Source organism: Macaca nemestrina, chromosome 4 (genome assembly GCF_043159975.1).
Source record: "Macaca nemestrina isolate mMacNem1 chromosome 4, mMacNem.hap1, whole genome shotgun sequence".
NCBI lineage: Eukaryota > Metazoa > Chordata > Mammalia > Primates > Cercopithecidae > Macaca > Macaca nemestrina.
This window is the reverse complement of record NC_092128.1, coordinates 21,393,872-21,414,205: the sequence shown is the minus strand read 5'-3', so window position 1 is coordinate 21,414,205 and position 20,334 is coordinate 21,393,872. Positions and strand designations below refer to the sequence as shown.

Sequence of the window (20,334 nt, the reverse complement as noted above, 5' to 3'; positions counted from 1 at the left end):
TATCAAATTCAAGCAGATTTAGATCTATATACACACTAAATACTGGATCATTTTCCCTCTTCTCATGCTGAGCCTTGTTATGAAGTATGTTTGGGATTATCTTGAATAATCTTTTATGTTTAATAGGTAACACAGGAGTTATTTTAATGACCAACTAATTTATAAAACATTTCCAACTGACTTGCTAGAAAATTCTTTGTTCAGGCTGGGCGCGGTGGCTCACGCCTGTAATCCCAGCACTGTGGGAGGCCAAGGCGGGTGGATCACGAGGTCAGGAGATCAAGACCATCCTGGCTAACATGGTGAAACCCTGTCTCTACGCAAAATACAAAAAAATTAGCTGGGTGTGGTGGCGGGCACCTGTAGTCCCAGCTACTCAGGAGGCTGAGGCAGGAGAATGGCGTGAACCCGGGAGGCGGAGCTTGCAGTGAGCCGAGATCACGCCACTTCACTCCAGCCTGGACGACAGAGAAAGACTCTGTCTCAAAAAAAAAAAAAAAAAAAAGAAAGAAAAGAAAAGAAAATTTTGTGTTCAGTTTTAGATTCCTAGAGTAGTTTGAATTGTTGATGTTAATTACTCCTTTCCACCTTTGCTATAGGAGAGTGCACATCTCAGTTTCAGCCTCCCTATCATGCAAACATTACTAGGTAATTAACATCTTCCACAAAATAAAAATAAAAAGCATTGACAGATTGTTTTCCTTAACTTGAATTTCTCTAAAAGGTCTGAGTGGCCGCAGAGGTGCCATTTCTATTGTAGTCTATTGGAATAACATTCCTGCAATCGTGTAGAGATAACTTGCAGAGCCAGGCATGGCTACCCTGTTGAAGTTGACATTCAGGCATGATATGACTACATATTTTAAAAAGTAATCTTCTTTCCAAAATATGGTATTTATTACCAAAAATGATAAGTGTCTAAAAGAAAGCATTGAAAAAATGCTCCACCTAGTGGGTGGAGAAACAAAGATCTAACTCACACATTTAAACGAATTATATTAACTCTGCTGTTACCTCTAGGTTAAGTCACTTTAAAGCTTTAATAGAGGTAATTTATTAAATGTAACTGAATGGTTACACAAATAATTCACCAGGAGAAGAGTAATTTGTTTCTTCCTCAATAGTACAATTAAATCTGCTCATTTAGACACTTGTCACTCACTAACAAGTCTCCAACACTCTCATAGTTATCACATGCTATAATGCTAAACACAGAAACTGCAACTTTTGTGCAATTTTCTCTAAACGAAAAAAAAAAAAAAGCTTATATGCCAATCCCAATCCATGCATGCTGTTGTAGATATACCTCACCGACCACAGAAGTTTTATAGATATTATAAGAATGGGTATTCCTAAGGAGTGAAAAGAACATTATTCTTCCAAGCAGCATGTACTGGCGAGGGAGTACAACAGGAGAATACAAATTCCCAAAAAGTGGCTGGATTTAACAAGAGTCATTCATTCACCTACTATGTGACAGGCACAGTTTTAGGTAAGAGAATACAGAGAAATACACAGATGAACAAGACAGAGATGATCTTGCTCTCAGAAGGAAGTTCTGTGCATTATTCATAAAGGAAAACCTAATGACAGTTGTTGGGGGTGTGGAGAAGCAATCAAGAATTGATCCGTTCAAACAGCACATCAATCTTCATCAAAGCACCATAACTCTAGTGTAGGCTGAAACTCTGCTATGTTACTAAGTCTTGGTTTATATCATGCAGGCATTGTCTAGATTATAGAAAGAACAACTGCCCAGACGATAAGAAAGGCCAGAGGAAAATACATTAATGAGAGGAAGGGCTTAAGAAATAATTATTTCAAACTGCTTCAAACAATCCAAACAGAATGCATCACTTATTCAATAATACGTATTGGGCCCCTACTCTGTCCATGTGTACCATCAGGATCTCAGAATCTACTGGAAGGAGAGCAAAACAAAATAAATTAATTCACTAAAGATGAGAACTTCTCTGATACAGATGTCTGCTGAGGAGGATGAGTGCCCAGAGGAAACACTCTTAGCCCAAGTTGAGAGATTAGAAGGCATTGTAAGTAAAATATCTGAAATGTGTCTTGAAAAATAAGTAAAGTCTTTCTTTCCACCCCAAATAGATGAAGTTTCAGAGCTTGAGATTTATAGAAAACAAGGAGTCATTGAAAAGTCTTAATTAAGAGATTCAGACCACTTTTTTTTTTTTTTTTTTTTTCCTCCAAACTGACTTTTTTTATGCATCACTCTGGCTACAGACTAAGGAGCCAGACCTATCACAGGGGCTAGTTTGGGTCTTAGCTGCCCAGTTCTCCCACCAATATTATGATTTCAGAAACAGGACTTTCCATAGATTCATCATTTGGTTGTTTTAATTCCATCTGTTGAGGCTGGCTGGACAAGAAGATCTTGAGGTTAGATTTTGACAAGTGTCCTCATCTATTGACTGCCCTCTGCCCTCTTCCCTGCCTACTCTAAACCTTAGGAGCCTAAACTTTTATCTAAACATAATTATCCTTGAATTATCACTCGGTTGTGAAGTTTCCAGTACTGAAGAAAAGTAAGTACTTCATTAAAGTTGTTTGTCCAATTATTTAGAAACAGTTTTGGGACTAAAATTTCTCATCTGAAGTTATTTACTCTTTCTGTCTTCCACTTCTCCTCACCTTGATGTGACTGGCCCCCAACTTAGGAGGGGTGACCCTAGTCTGAGAAAGCCTATTCCCAAATGGTGGTGTAAACTCAGCTGGCATGAGTCTGTCCACAGACTGGATACCTCTTCCTTGATCACCCTACTGATAAAGACCTGGGGCTTTTAATCCAAGGATCCAACTCCTGCCATACCTCTACCCTAGGATTCCACATCGAACAGCATGCAAAGCCAGGGTCTGGATCCCTCGGCTCTGGGGGATGATCAGCTAGAATCATCCTAGAGGTCAGAACGTTGCTTTACCCTGAAGTTAAAGTCTAGGTCACTGGAAGAGAAAGTCATGAGAGAACGTGAGGGAGAGCCAGTGTGAAAGCAGGAAATACTGAGAAACATCACAGGATTCTATAAAACTCAGAAATATGCTAATGAGGCCAGGACCTCAAAGAAAAATCTAAGTTTTGACATTAAGGCAAACAGAAGTGTAAGGGAGGGGGCCTATTTCTCTAGTACTCGAAAGTTTCCACACATAGGAGGGGATTGCATTGGAGTAAACTTTATCTTCTACTTACTATCTCTTTCCACAGAAGGAGGTATTCAAAGTTGAAATTCTTGGCTGGGCATAGTACTATGATCCCAGCACTTTGGGAGGATGAGGCAGGCAGATCACCTGAGGTCAGGCATTCCAGACCAGTCTGGCCAACACAGTGAAACCCCGTCTCTACTAAAAATACAGAAATTAGCCTAGTGTGGTGGCACATGCCTGTAATCCCAGCTACTTGGGAGGCTGAGGCAAGAGAATTGCTTGAACCCGGGAGGTGGAGGTTGCCGTGAGCTGAGATCGTGCCACTGTACTCCAGCCTGGGTGACAGAGCAAGACTCCGTCTCAAAAAAAAAAAAAAAAAAAAAAAGTTGAAATTTTGGTCCCTGATTCCTCAAATAATTCAAATCCCAATAATACAATAGCAGCAGCGCTACCAAGCTCTACAGCTTTGCAAAACACCCAGTGTCATCTCTACCTTAAGAGTGTTGGAAAAACAAAGAGACAACTACTGCGAAGTTTAAAAGAAGAGATTTAGCAACCTAGGTGTTCATCAACAGAAGAATGGATAAAGAAAACGTGATACATATACGTAATGAAATACTATTCGACCATAAAAAAGAATGAAATCCTGTCATCTGCAGCAACAAAGATAGAACTGGAGGTCATTATGTTAAGCGAAATAAACCTGGCACAGAAAGACAAAAATTGGCATGCTCTCACTCATATGTAGAGGAGCTAAAAAAAGTGGATCTGACAGAGGTAGAGAGTAGAATGATAGTTACCAGAGGCTGGGAAGGGTGTGGTGGGGGTGGGGAATGACCAGAGGTTGGATAGTGAGTACAAACATACAACTACATAGAAGAAAAAGGTTCTAGTGTTTGCACAGTGGGGTGACTATACTAAACTACAGTATATTGTACCTTTCAAAATAACTAGAAGATTTGAAATATTTCAAAGAAAAAGAAATGACAAATGTTTGAGGTGATAGATGTGCTAAATACCCATTATACATGCCATAAATGTATCAAAATAGCATATGTACTCCATAAGTATGTACAAAAAATAATGTATCAATTTAGAAAAAAAGAGTTTTAAAATATGGGATTTCTTAAAAGAAAGACATAGAAGCAGTCCTTACATATGTTCATCCCAATACATTCCTTCAAAATGTTTTCCTTACACAAGTAAAATATTACATAAAGAAAAAAGCTATTTTTCTTGCCAGTAGGTGGCAATACTGCCCAGTCATTTACTTAAAAAACAGAAGACTAAGCAAGTTAAAAATGAAAAAAAAAAAAAAAAAAAAAAAAAAGTCTAAAGCCTAAGTTTCAAAGAGGGAAAGAGACAGGAATGCTTTTATAGTTAAAAGCAGGTGAATAGAATAAGTAAATTACGAAAAGGCAAAACTCAGGATTTAACAAAAAATATCTATTTTTCTATTGATCACAGTAAGTTCCTGCTAACCAGAGTATGGTTCTCTGAGCAGCAGTATCAGCACCTGAGAGCTTGTTACGAATGCAGCATCTTACGGCCCACCCCGACTTACTGAAGCAGAATCTGCATTGTAACACGATTCCCAACCGAGTCATATGCACATTACATTCCACCATATTACTCCTCTGTTCAAAAGCCAAAAGGTTTTTTAACCTAAAATATTTTAAACAGCAAAAAAACTAGTTTCCATTGCATAAATCCAAAGTCTTCAATATGAAGTATCCTGTTTCTTGGAGACATGATTCCATAGGATCATTCTGATCTTTATCTAATCACACTTCCAATAACTTAATATGCATGCACCACTCATCATATTGTCCTCAAAATGAATAATCGGCATCATGACATCTGTTCTTCTAATCCTATTATACAATTATTTAACTATGTGCTGTATTCTAGCAATCACAGATTCAATGATGGACCTGTATCCCAACAGTGAAGATGCACATAGAGCAGTTATGTTGCAGTTCATATCATGCAAATGTGTACCAAGGGCTATCGGGGCATAGTGGACAGGATGATTGATCTCCAGAAATGGTTCAGAAAGGCACCACTGAGCCTTGAAGGATGAACAAGAATTTGCCACACAGGAATCTGCCACAGTAAAGAGCAGGAAAAGGACAGTCCTTCCAGTCTTCTCTCCTCTGCATAACTAAGTAGTGTCCATCTTTGATTTCAGCCATGTCCATGACACCATTTCCTTATCGCTCCCAAGTCACTGCTTACCTCTGAAATACCATAGCACTGCAGTCTGAGCCACTCAATTTAGAAGTCACATGCAGTTAATGTTGCTTAAATTATTTTCCATTTGTTCCTTTTGTGTCATTAACAAACAAGATGTCTTTAGAAAAGTTCACTTTAAGCTTCCTTGACCTCTCTTTTCTATTTAGTGAAATAGGAAGTAATATTAGATAATCTCTGAAGTCCCCATTAATAATAATTTATACATAGACTGGAATAGGAACAGGCTATGTCTTAACTGGATCATCAGCTCCTTAAAGAAATAGATAACTTACAAGCTTCTGTGTGCCCTAGGAAAGAGAGCTTATAATGATTTAATAAACGCATCTTATATGTGGACTGTCATGACAAAATATATTTGAAACTAATTAATATGTTGTGCTCAGGTGGCCAAAATCATGGAACCAATTACATTTCCATGTTTCATGGTTCCCAACTGCATCTCTAACCTTTGATAGGACATAGAGATACTAGCCCAAGAGAGTGGGTATGGTTCAGGGAAAATTAAACCTCATTTCAAGGAAACCAATGTCTAGGTCCTCCTCTAATGATGTCTTAGAATTGCCATCATTACTCCACAAAGATCTCTCAGCAACTCAAAAATGCAGGTCTTGAAAGCAAATGGTTTCTTTGCTTACACAAACTCTTTTCTTTGTTCTACAAAATGTTAATACACATTTTTATCATAAGTTTTTGAGAATTTTGAAGAAAGAGATGAAAGGAGGAATAATATTTCATTTAAATCATAAGCTCCCATAAGAGAAGTTTTATTGTAATTAATACATTCCAGACAATGCCCATTGTCTTTAGTAATAAGAACATCATCTTGGACCATCGGGTCAATTCTAATTATACAACTTACCTTCCTTATGTGGGATGACTAAAGGGTTTCAAATCTCCAGTTGTTTATTGTAAAACCTGAAGGAATCTTGTCTCAAAATGTAAAATATATACTTCATGGATAAAGAAAATATTTTCTCATCCAAACTCAGACGAAAATAACAGAAAATTAAAGCCCATAGAAGAGTATTGATAAGAAGCCTCAGAGAGTGGGAGGAGAATTGGATGAAGAGACAAAGACCAGGATTCAAGAACAAATTCTGTCCTTTAAAGAGCAGTGTGACTTTAGGCATGCCTTAAGACTTAACTTTTCTAAGTCAATTTCTTTATTCTCAAAGGAGATAACTATCTGTACTATCGAATTTGGGCTAGGACCAAGTGAAACCTTAAGAAGTTGATATTTTCTATAATGTTGGTGGTATTTGGTAGTGATCATCATGACTCATGAATCATCCTTCCTTCTTCTCTGAGGATAGGGACGAAAGTAGTTGTATCTAAATGGCAACAGAAAGAAATAAAAAGAAGTTGATAAAGGACCTCCTAACTACAAGAATTGAGGAATCCTGAAACATATGAACTAAGAGAAATTCTGGAATATCCTTTCTTGAAAATCTGTAAGGAAAAAGTCAGTAGTTAGGTTTAAGTGCCTCTGTTAGAGTCTTATATGGAAGCAGACAGACGAATTATAGAACATCTAGGTTTTACACAGCCCTGTAATGTGTAAAGCTATCAGAGAAACAATAACCTTGTTCCTGAGAAACCGGTGTCTTCCAAAGCCTGGATCCTAGTGGTACTATTTTAATTGGCCGTGAAAGTTGTGTCTTCAAGAACTTATCAAAACTTCTCAGTTAAAAATCATGAAAAATGACTCACCTGGTTGCCTCCACTCTTGGGATTCACAAATACAAGCAAGGGTTTCATGAGAGGAGAAGAGATGGGTTTTATCACAAAAGGACGACCTTTGTTTTCCTGCTGAAAGAAGCGATCAGCACTGTTAGGATACACATCCATGGCTTGAAACGCAACCCCAAGGCAAGGGAGGTGGAAAAACCCTACATTTTGTTTCCCAGGGCTGACTCTTAACACAACTTCCATGTAAGACTTGGAAGACAGTATCTCAAGTTATCATTTGCTCCAGAGAATTAAGCCAGGCTTTTTATTTTACTCTGTAAACTCCAAATATTCCAGAAATACTAGCTTTGATCTTCATCATCATCATCCTGGGGATAATATTTCCAGGCAAGTGCAGAGATTAGTTTTGAGAGTTTGTTTTTTTAAAAAGAACAGAAAGAATTCTATTGTGGTTAGAGTGCAGTGAGGAGAAAGCAGTGGTAGAAGATAGATCAGAAAAATCAACTTAGATCTGATCTCATAGGGCAGAGTAGGTTATGGAAAGAAAGTGAAAATTCCTCAGAATAAAACTCTGAAACACCTACTTCCATCCCTCTTTTACTGGCTTTTCTTTTAAAGCTTGTTCTCTTCTTCTTCCGATTTGAAGCCTTCAGTGAGTTCTGTAGGGAGAGAGAGAAAAAAGCCTGAGCCCAGAGGCAACCAGCCCAGGAGCTTTCCCATGCAGAACCAAGTAGAAGATGGCGGCAGCGCATGCTGTTCCACTGCATGCTTCTCATGCTTTCACACTTCCAAGCCACTGTTCATGGGTAAGCCACAGACAGAAATCAGTTGAGTGCTTCAGAGTAAGCGACTGACTCTCTACCACATGGAGAGGCAGGGAGTAAGAACCCCAGAGGCTCTCATGGACTCACATAACAACACATGTTATACCTGCCAACCCTCCCAGTAAAAATGGAAGAATCCCAAATTCTCTGAGGGGCTCCAGTCTCCCGCCCAACCAGGTTCGTCTCCCGCCCAACCAAGTTCAAGTTCATCTCCTGGTATGGAGATCACCTATGTGGAAATGTAAAAAAGGAGGCCATTTTTCACGTTTTTCTTTTTCTTTTTTTTTTTTTCTCAGTTTACTCTTTTGGTAATGATCTTTTCTAGTAATAGTCATAAAATGACTCTGGACCCTACCGAAAATTTATGATCCAACTGTCCTATCAGTTGTCTGACTTGTAAAATGCAAAGATAATACTCACCTTAAATCACTATGACAGTGGGGTGGAAGTCATTGTTCTTTCTTTCTCTGTCTAAAGACCTAATGGTTTAAAAAGTTTCCCCCCTCCCAGGTAGCCTTGATTTTTTTCTTCTCATAAAAGTGCCTCAAACTTGTTGAAATACAGTGACCCCCAAATTTACTTTCCTTGTCTTTCTCTTTCTAGAAATTTTATAGACCACAATATTGTGATTATTTCAACCAACCATTTTCCCTTAACATTTGATATAGACGCTTTGAGTAAAACCTGTCATAGGGATCAGTCACAACCCACTGATTGAAGACAAGATAAAAACAGATTTAATTAGTGGAGAGTCAATGATTAATTAGACTGCTATCTTTAAAAGGCAAGATATTACTGACCATATAATAGATGTTTAACAAAGTGTTGACAGCAAGAAACGCAGAATTCTTAAATCAAAAGTTTACATAAGTATATATGCATGCATTGTTTGAGTAAAGTTGTCCAACAGCCTCAAGAAATGCAAATGTCTATTCTTCTACTTTTTAATGTATTCTTTTTTCTTTGAGCATTCAAAATAATCTTTAGTATAAAGTACATATATTAAGGCATCCAAATTAGTAAGCTCCTATTTAGCTTTTATTTTACTTTGACTTGGATTTGGGGAAAAAAAATAAGTTGACGTATGACCTGTGTTCACCAGGGTTGAGGGAAATTTTCAAAAACTACCATCTGTCCCAAGGTTTTCTTTCCCCAACAGATTAAAAGATCTCAGGATCTCAGAATCACATCAGAAAACGAGAGATCCAGGAGCTCATTGGTGCTCTAGACCCCAGGTCATTCCTCATCACTCACTGTTGACTATACTTCCCCCTGAAAATAGATCTTCAAGTTTCTAAATTCCCAGTTAAGTGGGTCTTTCATCATGTCCCTCACTGAGGAACATTTTGCATTATGAAAGTATTTGCTATATTTTGATAGATTTCTGTTTGTTTAAAAGGGAAGAAAGGTGATTTGGAATCATTAATCATTTAATCAGCCAAATGATCTAAGAAGAATGCTAGAAACCATGAGGCTGGCAGGAGCAGTATGTATTCGATGTCAATTAACAATGCTCGAAATGCTTCTCAACCATCTCTACACATTGGCATCACCCAGAGAGCTTTGAAAAATGCTCATGCCTGGGCCCCATCAACTATTCTTTCATCTGTTTTGGGTAAAGCCCAGGCAAGGATACTTTTTAAAAGTTCACCAGGCGATTCTATCACGGAGTGATGGCTGTAGAAAGAGGAAAGTGTGGAGACACATAGATTGTGTTAAGCAGAAGATGAACAGAGACAGGAATATATGTCCGGTATGGACTCTGAATCTCCCTGTTATGAGATCGTGACCTTGACAGAGTCAGTCAAACTTCTGAAATAACAGTTTCTTAATTTTAAAATGATGGTGACACTACCCACCTCATGGGACAGTTACGAAGTTATAACCAGCAAAGGCACGTGAAGCAGTTAGCTGGGTATTCATCCCACCATAAGCACTTCAGTAAATGTTAGCTCATTCTAAACAATGCCTCATTCTCAGCTGTGTGTCCCCAGCACTGAGCACAAATTCCTGGCATATAGTGTACACTCAAATCATTGTTGAAATAATGAATAAATATTACTATGATTCACAGCACTTACTGAGCCTCTCCTGATTTGGGAAAGGATCCTTGGGAAGTGATGCTTGCCTCCTAACTTATTTGTAGTTTTAATTCATTTACTGCCAAGAGCAATGCCAGACACCAAGTGCTTGCAGGATCATGCTATGGACCTGGGTCCTTGACAGGACTCAGCAATTAAACTCCAAGAGACAGATCTCACACATCAGGCTAAGATTGTTTCTTAAACTTGTCTGATCATAGAACTCACAGTATTTTCAGGTGATTTTGATGATCAAGTATGTATGGGGAGCACAGAGTTAGAAAAACACATTAAAGTAAGGCTTGATGTCTGAAAACAGAGCAGGCAAAGAACTCAATTCTTATAGGGAACAGACACACAAAATGGGCTTTTTTTTTTTTTTTTTAAACATAGAGGTAGCAAATACAAGTGCTTCTAGCCTCACCAAACCAAATGCATTTGAGGCCTTCTTCAGTTCACAGGACAAGAACAGGGCAGAGACCAAGCACAGTGGTTGACTTACAGTACCTGGGCGCATCTATGTGAGCTCTGAGTAAGCTTACAGCCCTACGGATAGTCAAACACAAAAGATAAATAGTAGGAATTTCACAGCACACCTCAAAATCCCATGGTTCCCTTCTATTTTTGTATAAATACATATCTCTATTTTGTATAAATATGTATCTATCTCTATCTCTAGGAACAGATGGGTGTGAAGACAGATTTTGTATATGTTTTGACCATGATGAAATAAATCACCTACTCTGGATAATCTACAGGATTGCTTATCCTGCCTGGGTCAGTATTGTTGAGAGAGTTAAACAAAAGAGCACACTTTTCGAGAATGTCAAAATTACGTCAATAAGTTACTGTGTAGAATTGTTAGTGATATATGCAAGAAACCTTTAACACTTGTCCTATGTTCCAAAACAAACCATCTCTATTATACCAAGGGTAGCTAACTTGGTGATACAAGGCATGCGCTTTGCAAGATCAACACTAAAAACACAGTGAAATGCTGTACCCTCATTTGGATTTTTGCATTCTTCTGATTCCAACAGTAGCTGCCCCCTAGACATTCTGTGCCTGCTCTTTTGTTAAAGACCTAAAGAAAAAGGCTTTTTGTTTTCCTGTACTTCATACCAGGATAATTTTACCTTGCACAGAAATAATCCTATCAACAAAAGCCTGATCTTACTTATGACTCCTTGCTGGGCTATTAAGAAATACTTATGGGTAAATCACTCAGCTGTGACTGAAACTTAACTACCTCTTACTAGGCTTCCGGGATTTTTCCAGGTTATAAGATCACAAATGACTGGTTATAATAACAGATCTCAAGAGAAGAGATCTGTTCTCTCTTCTGTGTCATCCCAAATAAAGTCTTCCCCCATCATATACTGGACAAAACTCTGGTAGACAGTAGGAGAGAGAGTAATGGACTTAGTCTATGAAAGCGCATTCTACTTTGCTGTGCTCCCACTGGGCCAGGGAACAAAGGCTGCTCTGAGGATGGGCAGGCAGAAAGATAAAGAAAACTTATTCCAAAAGTTACGGACAGGGTGGGAACAGCACCAGCCAGGCCTATTTGACTAAATCACAAGTACTAATGAAGCTTTAGAATTCACCAAAGGAAATGGTCTGGGCAATTTTGAGGCTAATTTACAGGATATTATTGGTCCTTGCACAAAATTAGCTATTACATTTCATGGGTTCCCAGCATTTTAAGAAGATTACCTAACCAGAAGAGATAAACAAAAAAAGGGAGACTATTATGAAGAAAGCTCATACAGGGCTAGGAAGAAATGAATGCAGCATTGTTGATAAGTAGAACATTAGAAACAATATAAATATCCACCAGTAGGCAGAGGGATCAATAAACTGGGATATATCCACAGCATAGGATATATACAGCAATTTTAAAAATGAGTTAAGTCTACATATAGTAATATAGACTTTTCCCAAGAATCTTTTTTTTACTAAGAAAGGCAAGTTTGAAAGCATTGTGTGAAGAATGATTTATTAAAAACACACACCCTTACACTCAAAGTGGTTCTGTATTTCTTCTGTGGGTGCATTTCCATGCATGCAAATGCACAGTAAAAACTCTGCATATATCATAGGAAGAGACAGGGGAGATGCTTATCATTGTAAATGCTGGTGAAAGGAGACTCTCTTATCTGAAATGTTTAATTTTTACAGGGAGCATATTTATGTATTGCTTACATTACTACAAACTAAACAATAAAAGATTGAACCCTATCATTCTTTCAAAGAAACCAGCTTGTTCCCACTCAGTATTATGAAGTCACAACAGGCTATATTAAGGAAAGAGCATGGAGGATCCATTTTATATTCTTTTTAGAAGATAGGAGAAGTCCAGTGAGATTCATGAGAAAGTTACAAGAAAGGGACAGTCTGGAAAATTTAGGGGATCAAGTGCACGATATTTTTCCAATGGTGTCATCTCATGACACATAAGTTCTGTGAACGCTTTCTCAACTGTGGTCTTCTACAACTTGACCCCACAGAAAATTCACATAGGTCTCAATCCATCAGCTCCCAGTATATGCACAGGTATTTGAACATCTTTAATCTGCCTGTCCAATCAAAATATTGCCTAGTGATATTTTCAGTCCGAAAGAGAAACATTGACATTTGTAACTTTAAATATAACTCGGACTTCAAATATATCAACAGATTCAGGCTTGATTCTTAAATTCTGGGTTTTCATTTGAATTATTTAAAATCATCTATCTTCCATCATCTTTTTATTTCTACAAAATAACTTCTTCATCTCTCTAAATAATGAGGTGATGAAACCCAGCAAATCACCCAAGCAGCCCTCACTCCCTTTAGCATCAAGGTTTCACACAGCTGCCAATTCCACAGTTGCGCGTGGAATAAAAATGAAATATGCAGTTTAATTCCAACTCTTTATAAACCATGTCTCCTGGCCATAATACACTCAAATAGATTTCCTTTACTCCTCCTCTCTAGAGTCATTTGTTTAGACACAAATATACCAAATAAAGCTGACTTTATTTAAAAATCCATCTTAACTGTTCTCAGTAAGTTCTATCAACTCCTACTGTCCTTCTCAGTCCTTGTTTCACCGACACTGCCTACATCCTTTAAGGCTAACCACAAATGGCATATTTTCCATTTAGCCTACCCTGATCCCCATGACCGAAAATGCTCCATACTGCTTCATATTCACACTGTGTTTATACATCTTAGGTAGCACTGACCACTCTCCACCTTGGATAGCTAGACCACCTTGGATGCTGACCATGGCTGATTTAAGCAACTTGTCTGGCCCCTTCCTCTCACCATCCTAGGTGTGTTTCTCCCAAAGATGCATACTGACCAAAAAGTAAATCTTCCAAGACAGTAGGAGGCACTCTTTTATTAAGGATTTATACATGGCTGAATTCCTCTTTCAAAATCCACAAACACTCTGCCCAGTGACTTAGACAGTTCTAGCTATGTTCCCCACTATTGAGTATACTCTTTGTGGAAATGGATCACGTCTGATTCATCTTTGGACCTTCTACTGCATACAACAGCATCTCTGAATGTAGTTAAATAAACATTAACTGAATTCAATTAAGAACATCTTCTCTATTATTTATTTTGAAGCAGTATGATAGAATATAGAAACATACATATATATATGTAAATCCTCAAATTTGGAAAAACATTTTACTCTGCTGTTCTCCACCTACCTTCCAAATTTTCCATTTGTTAGTCACTTCCCAATGTCTTAAATGAATTATCTAATATATCTACCTCCAAGTCATGGCTAAAAGCTTGCCACCCATTGGCCCAGTGTGGTGGCTCACGCCTGTAATCCCAGCACTTTGGGAGGCCAAGGCGGGTGGATCACCTGAGATCAGAAGTTCAAGACCAGCCTGGCCAACATGGTGAAACCCCATCTCTACTAAATACACAAAAATTAGTCAGGCGTGGTGGCAGGCACCTGTAATCCCAGCTACTCAGGAGGCTGAGGCAGGAGAATTGCTTGAACCCAGGAGGCAGAGGTTGCAGTGAGCCGAGATCGCGCCACTGCGCTCCAGCCTGGCAACAAGAGCAAAACTTCATTCAAAAAAAAAAAAAAAAAAACACTTGCCACCCATGATCTACACACTATAAACTAGAGTTTTTACTGTCATCTATGAACAGGTCACAGACACAATCACTTTTCTCCTTGTTTTCTTCCTCATGGTTTTTTATGTCTATAGAATTTAACATTGGTGTCAGAAGAGTTTCAACAGAAGAGTTTAATTGTTCAATATTACATAAATTATTAAGTGGCTACAGCAAGGTTATTATGGGCCCAGGTAGTATTGGCTCAAAAGTCAGAAAGCTCTTAACCACTGCTGCATTGTCCCCTATAGCTCACTATACACCAGCTTTTAAATACACTATGGTTCATTGGTTAACTTACTTGATGGAAAGGCTATTAAAATTGTAAAACATCTGATTCAGCAAGCTGGCTACAGAAAGACAGTGAGGCAGTGTGGCATACCAATAAGAGCTTGTTTTCGGAATCAAAATTCCTGGGTCCAAGTCCCATCTCAAACTATTTAATAACTGTATGACCCTGGGTAATTTACTTGACTTCTCTGTGCCTCACAATCCTCAGATATAGTGAGAATAACAGGATACCTTCTCATAGGGTACTCTGATGATAAAATAAGATACTGAATGTAAAATACTGAAAATTTTCCCAACACATTATTGTTTCTTTCTCTTCTTACTATTATTATTATTACATTGTCCTGAATCATAGATGGCAATAAAAAGGTACATGTTGAATAATGAATTTGGACTTTGCATCCAGACTGTGAGCTGTAAATCCCATATCCCATTAAAAGTAACCAAGACTCTAGAGAAAGGCTGATTCCAGGTATGGACAGGAAATGCATTAAATGATCCTGGGACGTGGTATTGTTCCTAAAACCAAGGAAGCTCTCAAAACCTCATGGCTCATAACAAATGGAGACAGACTCCACGTGGCAGAGGTTCCAACTGGTTGGAGGTGAAACAGTATGAACATAAGAAGAAGAACGATGACATCGTATTGAAAAACACATAATACATAAAAACATCATTAAGCAATTTCACAACGATACTCTCCAAAAAAAAACAACCACTACTACATCCTATAAGGGTTGCTAAGGCATCAGCTTATTATTCTGAAAACTTACAAGTAAAGGCAAATACTCAAACATTTGTCATGTATTTGTTAGGATGAAGGAAATGTCTCTTCTAAAAATCATAGCTAAAATGAGTGAAAATTGGAAAACGACTCCTTGGCAACCCCTAATGCAATAATAGACTTTGTCAAAAATCTTTGATAGATAACAATGGATGGCAAGCTGATGGTGAACTTTATGATAGATGGATTAGGATGACAGTTCCTAAACCCACTGATTGATCTGAGCGTCACTGAGAGTGAAATGGCTGATATCTGCTTCCTGCGATGGCAATATGACAGAAATACGAAGCACTGCCAGTGTATCCCTTTTACCAAAAAAAAACCCTAAATATAATTGAGTCTTTGTGTCTAAATATTAGTTTACAAGAAATATGGGCAATAAGAGAAATAATTTGGAAACATGGTAAGAATCAGACAAAATCAAAATATGGGAAATCCTATGGGTAAAGTAACCCAATTCCATCAACGAGTAAGTGGCCTGAGAAATAAGAAGGGGTATTGTTCTAAATTAAGGGAGACTTAAGAACTATGTCAACAAAAGGCAGTTGTGAACTTTGAATCTTGACTTGAAAAACAGTAAAAAAAGATATATTTTAGACAACAGGAAAAAACTTTAAGGGACTATTAACATGACTGAGACAGTGGCATTTGGGGTTTTTTTTAGTGCTATCTTTTACAGAAGCATAATGAAGTGTTCACAGACTAAGTGGTATGCTGTATAAGATTTGTTTTAAAATACTCTAGTTAAAGAAAAAGGAGGGGGCTTCCACTTCCAGGAAGATGGGGTACACGGGGTGAGGCCAGAAGGAAATGGATGATGTGGCTCTTGACAAGGGACCACCAGGGATTCTTGTGGGGACAGAATGTTCTGTATCTTGACTGAATCAAGGCCAATATCCTGGTTGTGATTTTGTACTATAATCCTGCAAGATGTTACCATGAAGGGAAATTTTGGAAGGGTGCAAGTGATTCCTCTGTATTGCTTCTCACAGCTGCATGTGAATCCCAAAAGCAAAAGGTAATTGATAAAATGAAAACATGACGTGGCAGGAGACAAATGAAAAAGAATGGCAGAAAAGTTTATGGCTAGAGGATTCATTATAATCTTTCTCTTTCTTCATTTGCTTGAAAATTTCCATTAAAAAAGGGTTTCTTAAGGTTTAGAAAAGTAAACTTTGCAATTTCCCTACAAACTGGTATTATCTCCTGATTTTCCTAACTGTTGTGTCCACAGACTTCCAAATTCCCACACCACTAGGCTATTCTACACACTCTTGCTACTTGTTTCTTTCTAAAATACTATATATATATATATATAGTATTTTATATATGTGTGTGTATATATATATATAGTATATATATACACACACACACACACACACACACACCCCTTACACTATCACTCCTCGCTTAAAAGGAACTCCTCTACTTCAGGATAAAGTTCACGGTTATTAAAAAAAAAAAAAAAAAATCCCTCCACAGTCAGGCCTGAGCAATTGTGTGTTCATCTCCCACACACCCTCTGCATAAACCCTGCACTTTGGTCAAACTAGACTCACAGTTCCACAGATATAATTTTGGACACAGTACTTGTGCCTGTGTGCCTGCTACTCACTCTCTACTCTACAGACCTAAATCTCACCCATTTTTACAAAGCAGAACAAAACCCATCTTCTTTATGAAGTTTCCCCTTCAAAACAAGATTCTCAAGAGTAAGGATCATGTATTTTATCGCAATGCCTACTAAACTAGCCTTCCTGATACAATCGAGGTTTTCAATGGAAGGATGTGGATTTCACTGAATGAATGTTTAATGTAAAGATTTGGAGAGATTACCAAATTTTAGAAAAATTTAAAAGAAGAAATGTTAAAGAGATTTAAAAATAAAAACTGGAATTTAGTACACTTGAATTTCAAATAGCAATACTATATTTAATTTGTTTTATCACCTTGGGCAACTCATTTAACATATCTTGGCATTTGGTTCTAAAATATAAAATGAAGCACTAGGCTCCTCACTTTTTAATATGTAGATACTATACTTGCCTCTGGAAATAAATATCCCAAGGGCTTCCATACACTATAATTTTATTCCTAAACATTACTCATTAACAGAGTCTAAACTTTATATAAAATACACAAAGCAAAACAGTATCCCAGATCCACCAGTTTTTACATAAACCTGAGTCAACAAGAATGAATTACGTGATGAGTCTGGAGACCGCAGGAAGTAGGGCTACCGTGTCATTTAAAGGTATTGCATTTGATAAGACTTCCTAAAGTACCTGCACCCTAAGGGAGGTACAGTCTTTCTTCCCATAGCATTAAAAATCTGCCATCCCATAACTTGAAGATAACTGTCAAAGATGTATAGTACAAAGGCAGAAACATTTTATTTCAAAGATTATGACCTTGTCAAGAAACCACTAAGATTTCCCTGAATACTGAGGTGGAGACTCACAAGGACAGGAAGTGCACTGGGGAGAACACAGAATGAGATTAGATATTAAGAGAATAAATTCTACTTTGCCTTAAGAAAAAAAAAATGTCATGCTCTAAGCCGGCCTGTGTATTCAGGAAGGTCATGACTCATGGTCTGCCTTCCAGGTTGGAAGCGGCAGGAATATTAACCAAACCATGAAGCCTGCACAGTTTGCCCTCATATTAACCCTCTGGGGATGCCCAGGTTGGAAGAGAACAGAGTTGTATAAGCATCAGCTGTACCCACCACTAGTACTCAGTGAAACTTGGAAGAGCACCTATCAAAGAGAACATCATTAGCACATGAATGAGGAGGCAACATTCCTGCTCTAGAACTTTGAATTCATTATGATGCGGAGGTTGATTCCACGAGAGAGCCCAACACGGGGAAAGAGATGGGCCAATGGGATGAACTGTGGAAGCTAAGCACAGGGCCTTGGGGATGAGTGAACAAAGGTCATAAGAACCCAAAGACTAGTCTGGGGAGAAAAGCATGAAGCAGCAGTTCATTTTTCTCTGCACTGGCCCAGCAGCACCAGAGTCCTGGCAGTTACCTGAGGTTTCTTCACCTTAATGATCCAAGTGGGTGGGACAATAACAGCAGCATGAGCCCCCAGGGAGCAGGGTTCTTCAATGTGATGCAGCATGAAGCAGGTCACCTTATTGTGAAACTAAAGAGAAAAATAGGCCAGTAAACAATTCTGGTCAAAGAGTAATGCTGCGGCAAGAAGGGATAAACATGTACACGCACACACACACACACACACTCATTACATGCACAAAAATACATATGCATGCACACATGCACACACAGACACACACTGAGGACATGCTTTCCTCATCATGACCCAGCCAGCCCCAGGAGCTTAGAAACCAGATTTCAAATTTATTCCGGTTTACAAACTTATAACATTGATGACAAGAAATCAGTCTAGTAGGATGAAGCCTGCTAAAACTTTCTAATTGTTGCATGGAATATTTACTAAAGTTTTAGAGTCTTGGAGGGTTCTACTAATCCTGATTTTGCGCAAAATTTTCACACACACTTCCCTTGACCTGCACTGGCCATGGACTTGGTTGATTTAAGATAACGTTGAGAAGGAAATGAACAGACAGAAAGGCAATGCCTACCACCTGCCTTTCCTTTCCCTATCATAGATATAAACCCTCCCAGGTTGTCTTTCCAGTTTAGAGAGGGCAGGAAAGAAGCATGATGTCTGTTCTACAGAGTTGAAAATCCCAGAAGTAACAAAGTACAAAGAGATCGTTTCTATTGGGTTTGTCTGGGACTGCTAAAAAATATACAATGACCCTATTACTCTTGGCAAGTCTAAAGTGATTTTTGCTTTTGAAAGGAAGTAAATGTAGGCTAATGCTCGAAACAATACCACAGTATAAGGGTCTTAATTCTATACCCCAACAGTGACACTCAGACTGGTGACCTTAGGTCAGTCAAGTTTTCAACCATCTTTTGTGTGACTATAATGTGATAGTGGTGTGTAGTAACATTTATTTTTCTGAAAAAGAAAACTAAAATCAACATTATGCAATAATTATAGGCCTTAAATTTTAATCATAGTGATTTTAAAAATTTAACCTCAGTTTCTTCTTAGATTAGACTTCACCTAACTACATAATTTAGCATTTTAACTGCAACAATGTTAAAAGTAAAAAGTATCACTGATAATAATTATGCTGAAAACACAAACACAAATTAGGACCGTCTCCAAAAAAATCTGGCAAATATGGTCACTCTAATTACATTACATAACATTAGAGAGGTTTTTGTTTTCATGTCTTCATGTCTTCAAGATCTGCTATGATCCTGTGGCTAATTACTAATCAAGCAGTTGTGTATAAAATACTGATAAAATAATTAATAATTCTGTCTGCCACCAGTTATTTATGATCTGCAAACAAATATACCAGAGAAATATTATTAACATTTGAATACCTTCTTTAAAAACTGCTTTTTCTTCTTGGCAATTCAAATAAACCCTCAAATGTATGACCACTGCATTTCTAAAATGTTAGGGATTGCAGAGACTGCCTATGTCAAGTCTCTCAATGAATACTTGAGTAATCTCCACTCTAGAGACTCAGAGGTACATCCAAGATTGCACAGTTTTTAAATGATGGAATCAAAACCGCATCCCTGGAAATCCAGGTCCCAAACCCCATATTCTTTCTCCTGTACCATAAAGGGTCACATATTTATTTGCTTGTCTGACATCAAATATCCTAGAAGGGGTTCACCTGGACTGTGAAAACATATCACCACTGTAATTTGTGTTCAAATCTTTTGTGTCTATCGTCCCTACGAAAATCGCCCTCTACAATGTGGGAAACTGGGAAATTCAAAGATATGTGGAACTGACCAAAGCTCTACCACAATGGTCAGGTGAAAGTTGTCCTTTGTAGTGATTCAGTTGGACTACAGATTAATAGAAAGAGAGCACTCATGTTCATTGTAAAGTGAGATTGAGTTTCCAAATTAACTGAATCTGGATAGACCATCTCACCACAGCCTGGTAGCTGCACAGGGCAGAAGCAGATGCAGCCGATCTGAGCACACTGCTGCCCAGAAGGCTGCCCCACCAGTGGGGTCTCGCCAGATCAGAAGAACCAGGAGCAA

At 38.1% G+C, this 20,334-nt stretch overlaps 1 protein-coding gene across 19 annotated transcripts in view; it reads right to left on the bottom strand.

The window, feature by feature from the left end:
- LOC105471320 (diacylglycerol kinase iota) overlaps nucleotides 1-20,334 on the bottom strand; it is a 453,152-nt gene that overhangs the window by 209,232 nt on the left and 223,586 nt on the right. For 13 of the 19 annotated variants that reach the window (XM_024789548.2, XM_024789549.2, XM_071094416.1 and 10 more), the window contains 3 exons: nucleotides 18,254-18,370; nucleotides 7,695-7,769; nucleotides 7,132-7,230 (listed from right to left, as the gene is read on the bottom strand). In XM_024789548.2, the coding sequence (XP_024645316.2) occupies nucleotides 7,132-7,230; nucleotides 7,695-7,769; nucleotides 18,254-18,370 (291 nt within the window). The remainder of the gene's footprint in view (nucleotides 1-7,131; nucleotides 7,231-7,694; nucleotides 7,770-18,253; nucleotides 18,371-20,334) is intronic. The other 6 variants (XM_071094418.1, XM_071094422.1, XM_024789558.2 and 3 more) reach the window with 4 other exon arrangements.